The 8,673-nt window shown below is 42.9% G+C and overlaps 1 protein-coding gene across 2 annotated transcripts in view; it reads right to left on the bottom strand.

Annotated features, from left to right (window-relative positions):
• Positions 1-884: 884 nt before the first annotated feature.
• The window catches only part of PTN (pleiotrophin), a 106,683-nt gene continuing 98,894 nt past the window's right edge, over positions 885-8,673 (bottom strand). For both annotated transcript variants that reach the window (XM_067536078.1, XM_067536079.1), the window contains exon 5: positions 885-7,571. In XM_067536078.1, coding sequence (XP_067392179.1) covers positions 7,519-7,571 — 53 coding nt within the window. In that variant the 3' untranslated portion in view covers positions 885-7,518. The remainder of the gene's footprint in view (positions 7,572-8,673) is intronic.

The following is an 8,673-nucleotide window of genomic DNA, read 5'->3' as shown; positions in this document are numbered from 1 at the left end:
AGCTTACAAGAGTAGCTTATTTTCTTCCTAACAATTCTAGAAGGCCATCTACTTTCCCTAGCTCTATCACCAATCCAGGCAACACCCAGTTTGGATGGGCCCTGCCAGGCACAACACCTCTTATCTGGTCAGTGGGGAATGGAACTGCCAGGTCAGCAGGAGAAGAGTTGATGTGGGAGTATTCAATGTATTTGATTACGTCAGAAAACAGTAGAGAAGGGAAACAAAAAGAAAATAAAAAGGGAATAGGAAAAGAGGACAAAAAGACTTCAGAAGGGAATAGGGGAAGGGAGAGGGAAAGAACAGATGGGACATCGTCACTTTCCGTATCACCTCTCTTCATTGTTCCTTAATGGAAATGAAACTATCTGTTGTTTTTTGATGCCCAGTTGTTTCTCCCACCACTGGCACTTCCGCTCCTAAAAGGAGTACATACAAGAACACATCACAGGGATGTGCATGACAAGGACTGAGGCGAAGATACCATTCTTGATGAAGTGCATGATATTCTCATTTGAGAACATGAGAAACATGGTTCCAAACGCCGCTCCCGTCTCAGTGTTGTGTCTGTGTTCTGGACATTTAAGTCAGTTTATTAATAAAGTGTTTCCCTTTTACAGGACTGGGGAATGGGGGGGAATTTTGAGAAGACAGACTTCAGTCTAAATGCCCATGACTACAACGGAGCTGCCAATCTCTGTTACTTGGCCAGGCTTCTTGCTGCAAATAGACTCTTTACAGAAAAAGGGTTATTAAATATGCAGCACCCCGAGGCTGACATCAAACTGACACCACAAAGGAAGACTCCCCCCCACCCAAAGAATTCTTTCAGGAGACTTTCAAAGGCCCTCATTGGTTCAACAAGCGAATGATGACACCACCGGTACCTCTGTGGATTAGTTTATTTAACATCTTCATCTCCACTAAGCGCAAGTAAATTACGTTGATACAGTCAGTGAACATATACATTGTCTAGGACCTGCCACGATCCTGCCAAGCCAAGAGAACCATAAAGGAATGGTATAGGATTAATGCTTTCATACTACAATGTGTATATATGGCTTTCATACAAGTTTAAAAAATATCAAAAAGATAACACACAGCTAGCTTACAAAATCAATATACAAATAAAAAAACAGAAAGAGAAAAGGAAAAGGAAAGAACCCCTGGGAATACATCACATAAGATAGGGTTTTATGTACATAATTAGAAAAATCATCCAGCGCAATATTTAGCCTGTAATTTGTTATTTTAATGTTCATTCCTTTTTTACATTGTTAACATCCCAACTACAGGGATTGTAAGGGTTTTATTTTATTTTATTTGCAGCAACATAAACCACCCCCCTACCATCCCAGTTCCTATGTTCAAACACTCTTGAATGGATCCCTCTCCTAAGCAGTTTCAGCAAGGACATGGGAGGGTACTATGGTTTTCCCTTTACTTGCTGGTGGTAGAAGAGACCAGCACTCTGAGACAGAGATCTTAGCCTTTGTTTTGAAGAATGTTTTGTACTTGGCTTTTCTGCTCTTAGCTCTAAATTAATAGAATAGATAGACATGAATCTCTGCTGGCTTGCAGCTTGTGACGTCATTATGCTCACTTTGCCCTGGTGTAATTAATTACACAAAGAAAAGGGTCCCCCTCACTTTTTTTTTAATGGTGCCACAATTTTTTTAAGATACATTTTGAGTCACGGATTCATTCTTTGTAGTTTCTATAAACATCGTCTTTCTAGAAAGTTGTTCTGCCTGCTTGGCAACATCCCCTTTAGCCAATTTCTAGCTCTAAGCATTAGGACAATCCTGTTTTTCTGTTAAGAACCATCAATGACCAAAAAAAAAAAAATCTCTTAAGAGTCATAGCTATTCCCCTCCAAAAGGAAACGTCTGAATGAATCACATAATTACAACATTGAAAGTGTAACGATTCACTGGGGGAAGCTAGATAGTTCCTTGTTGCCAGACAGATTAGGATGAGGGGATTCAGGCTGTATAATTAGTTGCAGGATGGTAACTATGGGTAGGAAGCATAGGCTATAAATTCTCTTACCTTTACCTCATGGAATTCAAAGCTGGGGCCTTCTCTATGCAAATTTCTCTTGCCCTGTTTAGAACTTTAAATATCCTTTTGAACTGGCTTTGTTTGGGGAACTCCTCTCTTGGGTCTTCACCACAGGCCAAATATGGGCAATTGCTTTTGAAAATAGGAAGTAATTTGTCAGACATTTAATAAGAGAACTGTGGATACAGTTGCAACATAGGCAGCTCATTCAGCATTCAATGACTGGAAGAAACCAATTGGATGCAGGCCCTCTTTTGGCTTTAAGGAGCTATATAGACAAAGGAAAACAATAGGAAGGCTTAGTGCTAAAGCGTTGTTGCAATCTCAGACAAAGAGGGAGTGGTGGAGGATATATGAAAAGTACTATAGGTCAGGGTTTCCCCTGCAACGATTAGGAGATTAATCAGAATGAAGGTGGCATGGGCCAAGGTTGAAATTTTTGGAGGTTAGTGAGGAGGGAGGTGGTAGAAGAACAAGATGCTTTTTGATTCCTCACAGTCATCCTGGCACAGATCCAACAGCATTTCCAAGCCTTCTACTATTAGGAGCAAGAGACCCAGCCCATCTCCAAATCAAAATGTGCATGAATGAGTAAGGGTTTTTATTTCTTCATGCCATAAACAGTGTCTGACCACCCCTGAAGTCCTTTACCCTGACAGCTTAGGTGGGCTTTTTTTTCCACTGTTTTCCCAGCTTAAAGGGGCCTTTTGTGTTTGAGGTGGTTCTCCCATACATTGGAGTCCCCAATTTTCCATTGTATATGATGTGTTGCAATCTATCAGAAAGACCCCAGTCAAAGAAGACTTGTGAGGAACAGGCCTCACCGACAAAGCCCATCTAATTTGGGAAGCCTCTTCCTAGTTGCAGGGGTCCTATTAATTCTTAACTTAATTTTGTGCAGGACTCACAAAATAGTCAAAAAATCATCCCTATGATCCATGATATGCCACAATTCTGTGCCCCAGAAGAAGAAATAACGAGAGATTTTTTGAGTGCAGTGACCAGCTGGTGCTGCTGTGGGATGAAGGGGCTGGGTAAGGCCAATTAGAGATTTCTGGTGCAGGGAGTGGTAGGGTTGTGACTGCATTCAGAGGTGATCTTCGGTCACTCTCAACAAGAGCTCTTCCTCCCTCCCACACCCCGAGCATACTACTGCAAGTTCAAACTGAGAACCCCCCCAACCAACATTTTCTCAGGTTTGGAGAGGATCCCCAGCAATGCCTTCAGAAGTCTGGGAGGAGCTCAAAGGGAAACCCTCCAACTGTATCAGAATTTAATGGGGGAATCCTCCTTTGGCGATAACAACTCCTGGAAAATTATTGCAGACTCACGGGAGCCACACCATGGAAGCCACACCGGGCTCAAAGAAGGAAAGGGATAGTCCCCTTCCCCTTTCCCATCTTTCCCCCCCCCACTCTGGAAGGCTCTGGGAGATTTGTGTTGAAATGCCAGCTCTGATCAATATTTCACTAAAAGAAACTTGGCAGTTTTACATAAGTTGATGTCGGGTGCAAAGCAATTTCAGCAGCGCTTCAGAAGACACAAACCGTGTAATATACTTACACACAGAGATAATCAGGATTTGCAGAACAAGGGCACAGCTTCTTCCCGCTCCCCCCCCCCCCAAAAGCTTTTAATCCTAGTAACAATAACAAAGTAATCTGCTAGTTCTTGAAGGTATTCCCCTAAACAAACTGGCAATATCGATTGTGCCCACATTCAGGCTAAGAGCAGTGCTTAATTTGTGCCAAATTTTGCCAGCCCTGGTACCTCTGGGCTTGACACATCAGTTATGATAGTAAAAAAATTGCTTGAACCCCAAATTTCTTGAGCTCCAGCATCTCTTTCATTACAAATTAAGCGCTGGCTAACAGCCTGATTAGTGGTGGGCTACTGCATGTTACATGACTGTTTTCATTCTACCCTGGATCATTACCAATTAATGCACGATGCTTTATTTGAGTTGTCCATCACCTGATGCCAAAGGATGAAGAAATAGCTATGCACCAATGTGAGGTAAATATGTTATGATTTCTCATACCGCTTCAACACCACTTGAATTCTTGCAGCCAAGAAGCTGCTCATATTACTCCTTTCTTTTTTACATTCCTTGCTAATGGTCAGATCAGAGGGACTTCATTTCCCAGGCACGTCATTTGTGTTTTTAGTGATGCTCCATATTTGTTCGGTTTTAATTAATGCACAATTCAAAGAAAGCATGGATGCCAAATTTCCACCCAATTCCCCGTCAATCCTGCTCCACAGAGAGAAAGAGACGTGGACAAAAGTGGGGTTAATAGGATGATTCTGAGTTGGCACCTAGCTATTCTCAAGCACGGGCCCAAGCAAGCTGCTGGTTCTGATTGCTGATTTTTATTGTTCTTAAAATTGCAACATCCCTCTCCATTCCTGAAGAGTAGCACTGGAAGGAACGACACTACATCAGACAATCCTGATTGGCGGGTGACACAGTGTTAGTATGCATGGGGTGTTTCTGTCAGAAGCAATGTTAAAACTAGACAGGGTCCCAACCCACAGAATCTGGATCTGAATCAAGATCCCAATTTCCCCAAGCCATTTGGGGTTGGTTCAATGTACTGGAGAAATGGGGGCCAGCTATCAAAATAAAAAAATCTAGAGCCAAACGTCCCCAAATTTGCAGGTTTTTGAATCCAGGGTTCGCATCAGATGCATCTCTAGCCAAAGCATGGCACTTAATCGCTGTCGACTGGTTTTGAGCGTCAATAGGAGGTCATGTTATTTTTAGGGTTACTTAGCATTTCCTCGGGGCCATATTATGAAGATGGAAACCGTTCCTGGGGGACACTTACATCCACTTCTAACCCCTTACAAGTGGGAAGAAGGGGAGCAAGCCTCTTTATAAAAAGTCTAGCCCAGTGTATATCAGACGAGAATCAGGCTTGTCTGTCTGCAGCATTCTCAACTCCCGACAGCTTCTCATTTAATGGAGGCAAGCTAAACCAATGTAAGACAGTTTAAAATGATGGAGGAGTGTCCATATGCAAAGCAGCACCAGTTTAAATACATCAGTGCAACATCACATCCTTAGGCTATCATCTCTCCACTACAAAGCCTACGCCAGCATAGCTACAACGGCATAGCTCCCTAGTATAGATCAGCAGAACCCCTGTTGACATAAGAACACCATCTCTCCGTATAACATTAGCTATGCCGACAGAAACACTTTCCTGTCAGCATAGCTGCCTCCATACTACGGGTTTTGTCGGCATAGCTATATCAGCCAGGGGGTGTTTTTTTCACACCTTGGCCAAAGTACTTATGCTCGTATAAGTTTTAAGTGTAACCCAAGCCTTAGTTAAGCACTGTACGTTTGTGTGTGTGTAGACAGGCCTTTGAGTGAAAGAAACTCTTCCCTTCCGGAGCCACCTTCCTTTCCAGCAACCAGAGCCCCCCACTGCTTGTGTCTCACACTCCTGCAGTCTGCAGGGGATGAAAGGGGGCTCCACAGACAGCAGTTTGAGTATTACGGCCTTACAAGACGTAGCCAAAAGCATCCTCTCCATTTCAGGACCAGTGTGAGCACAGTGAAGGCGTGCCCTGAAGTTTATTTTTTGGGGGGAAGGGAGGACACTCTAAGGTTAGTGTGAGGAAAGGAAGCTCCACCATTTCTACAAGCCATGCCCCAATCCTGTAGTGTGAGCTGTTCAGGTGGACCCCTCCATCCAGTGCAGCACCACTGACGTCACCGGGGCTTCTCCCAGGTACAGGGCTCTGCCTGCATTGATGAGATGACACGACTAAGGCCTATAGAACTGGTTCTCATCAATTCATAGATTTTAAGTCCAGAGGGGACCATTGTGATAGTATGATATGCAGCATAACACAGGCCACAGGACTTCCCTGTAGAAATTCCTGCTTTGCTATGCAGCCCAATCCTAGCCCTTGTACTATAGGGCTGGGATTTTCATATGCAAATTCAATGGAATTTGGGCACTGAAATTCCTTAAGCTCCTTTGATCTAAATATTGTCTTGAGTGAAAAACCAATCTTCTCCCCAGCACAGCTCTTTATGGGATCTTCCAGGAGCCAGTTGGGTAGCACTTTAGCTCATATAACAGATGTTTTTTCCCCTGGGCCTCAATTGAAATTGAAATAGTGGGCTAAAATAAGAAAAAATCAGCCCCTTCCTTCCCTCAAAAAAAGGACCAATCCAATATCTATTAATATTAGGGCTGGTCAGGTTTTTTTCAATCACCATTTTCCCCCACAAACTATTTCTTGAATGAAAATTTTCACAGAAAAAAATTTTTGACTGAAATTTTCCAAGTTTTGATGAAAAACAAAACCTTACTTGGTTTTCACTTTCCCCTTTTTCTAATGAGATAAAATATAAGAGGGTGAAAGAAAAAACTAATTTTTTTGTTTCAAAAAACAAATTTTTTCCATTTTTGTTTTCTGGAAAAATCTGAAAAATTCCATTATAATTTTTTAAATAATTTATTTCAAATTTTTCTGCTGAAAATACTATTTCTCAACCAGTTTTAATTCAACAGGAAGACTCCCACTGACATCAATGGGAGATGGATATGGCAAAAACCCAATGTTCCCATCGAGACTGTCTGAAAAGGATATTCTTGCCTGCTGGGGAAGGGGGTAGATATTTTTTCAGGATTTCACATAAAGAGAGGAAAATATTTGTCTCTGCTGTCTAGAATTTTTCATGAAAGCAAAAGGAGAGTTTTGGTGTTGTTTCACCATGACAAGTACTTTTTCAGCTGAGTGCAACACTGTGAAAATTGAGGACTTTACAACCCCAGAGACAGAATTTCGCCATTCTTGTTGCCAATAAAGTGTCAGTGGTCGAAACAATGAGATTTTAAACAGTAGTATTTGGAACTGAATACTCACTGTCCACCCCCAATCTTACTTTTTGTCAGCAAACTTTTTGTCTTTCCTCCCACCCTCAAACAGAACAATTTCCACACCTCTCTCATTGTAACAAGAATGTTAAAAGACTAGAAAAAAAATCCTGCTTGTTTCAGACCTAAGTCCTCAATCCTACACGTTACTGCATGTGAGCAGACTCCTGTTTCCCATGCAGCCCCACTGATTTCCATAGGCTCAGGGCTCTGCCTGCATGGAGAAACGTGTCTGGATCAAAACCTAAATTAAGACTTGAGGGGGAAAAATATACCTTAAAATACTCCACATTTTTCAATATACATTAGAAATCATTTTCTGAATGAAATTACAGTTCTTTATTGCAGACCTCTAAAAATGTTGTTAGGGTTATACATTAAAAAATACTAGAGTAAAATTTTAAAAAATGGATTGCGTGTGTGTGTGTGTGTTTCTCCTAGTGTATAATTAAGCTATAAATAATTTTAGGATAAAATGCCTAGATGTAAATGAAACTGTTAACTGATCACGCTTGCTGATGTCCCTTTCTCCTGCTGCCCAGCATGGCTTCTATTAATCCAGCATCTTCTCCTGTTTCTTGCCTTCCTTTTTCTTCTTCTTGGGTTCTGTCAAGATGACAACAATGAAAAATATTAATATCGAAATACACTACAAAAGGAACACTTAGCCCAGTGCCCAGGCAGGTAAGAGAAGCTTTTTTCCCGTCATGGACACAAGAGCTGTTCTTTCAGAGCCAGGAAAGAAAAATAAAAGAGGGAAGGATCAGGAAGTGCGTCTCCAACTCGGAACCTTTCCTATCTGGTTGGCTGACTCTGTTTGGCATGCAAGGCATTGTCTCAGGGACTTGCTCAGAAAATAAGAAAACAGCAGGCAGCTCTTGGAGAAACCAGGTCACGGCTCAGTGGAGAGCTGGAGAAAAAGCTTTGCGCGCGCACACACACCCCTCCCTCGTTCCTTTCAGTTTCATTGTAAGTCTTTGGCTTTCTCTGAATGTGAGAGCGACTCCAAAGGGAGGTGAGAAAGCTCTCTTGCTTCTCTGGCCCCTGTTCTGCCAGTGTTTCCCCTTTTTGTTCAGAACAGCACCCATGTACATTTCAAATCCAGTCCAAGCTCAGACACAAAATGCATCCCCTGTTGGCTCGGGCCGTAGTTACCCAGGGTTTTGGATAAGGGGTATGAATAAGGCTGTATGGCCAATGGATATGGATAAAGCTGCAAGTCTGTCACAGAGGTCACAGAAGTCACGGATTCTGTGATTTTCCGTGACCTCCGTGACTTCTGCAGCTGCAGCAGCCAGTGTGGCTGACTTCAGGGCTGCCCAAGCAGCAGGCCCTGGGGCCAGCCGCACACTTCTGGGCCAGCTGCAACGGGGCAGCAGTGGCAAGAGCAGCGGGCCAGGGGGTGGCCCCAGAGGCTGTCAGAGAGAGGTCCCTGGGGGCCTCGGAGCAGCGGGTGGCCAGGGGCAGTCAGCCCCTGCCACCAGAAGAGCAGCTAGCCATTGGCTAGAATGTGTTTAGACTTATATAAAACGCTTGCAGGAAGGAGAGACCTATGCATGAACTCATCCCATCAGTTTTGGATTCTGGAGTGTAGGGGATAAAAATCCCTGACAAGGAGAAACTGAATCCCTTTTATGCTATCTGGATTCTGAGGGGCAAAGATTCTAAAATGTAAGCAAAGAGATCCCTATACTGCTTGGCATGGGTT

Source organism: Emydura macquarii, unplaced genomic scaffold, assembly GCF_026122565.2.
Source record: "Emydura macquarii macquarii isolate MOO-44397 ecotype Brisbane River unplaced genomic scaffold, CSIRO-AGI_Emac_v2 contig_3530, whole genome shotgun sequence".
Classification (NCBI taxonomy): Eukaryota; Metazoa; Chordata; order Testudines; family Chelidae; genus Emydura; species Emydura macquarii.
The sequence above is the reverse complement of the archived record's forward strand: the minus strand, read 5'-3'. Positions and strand labels throughout refer to the sequence as shown.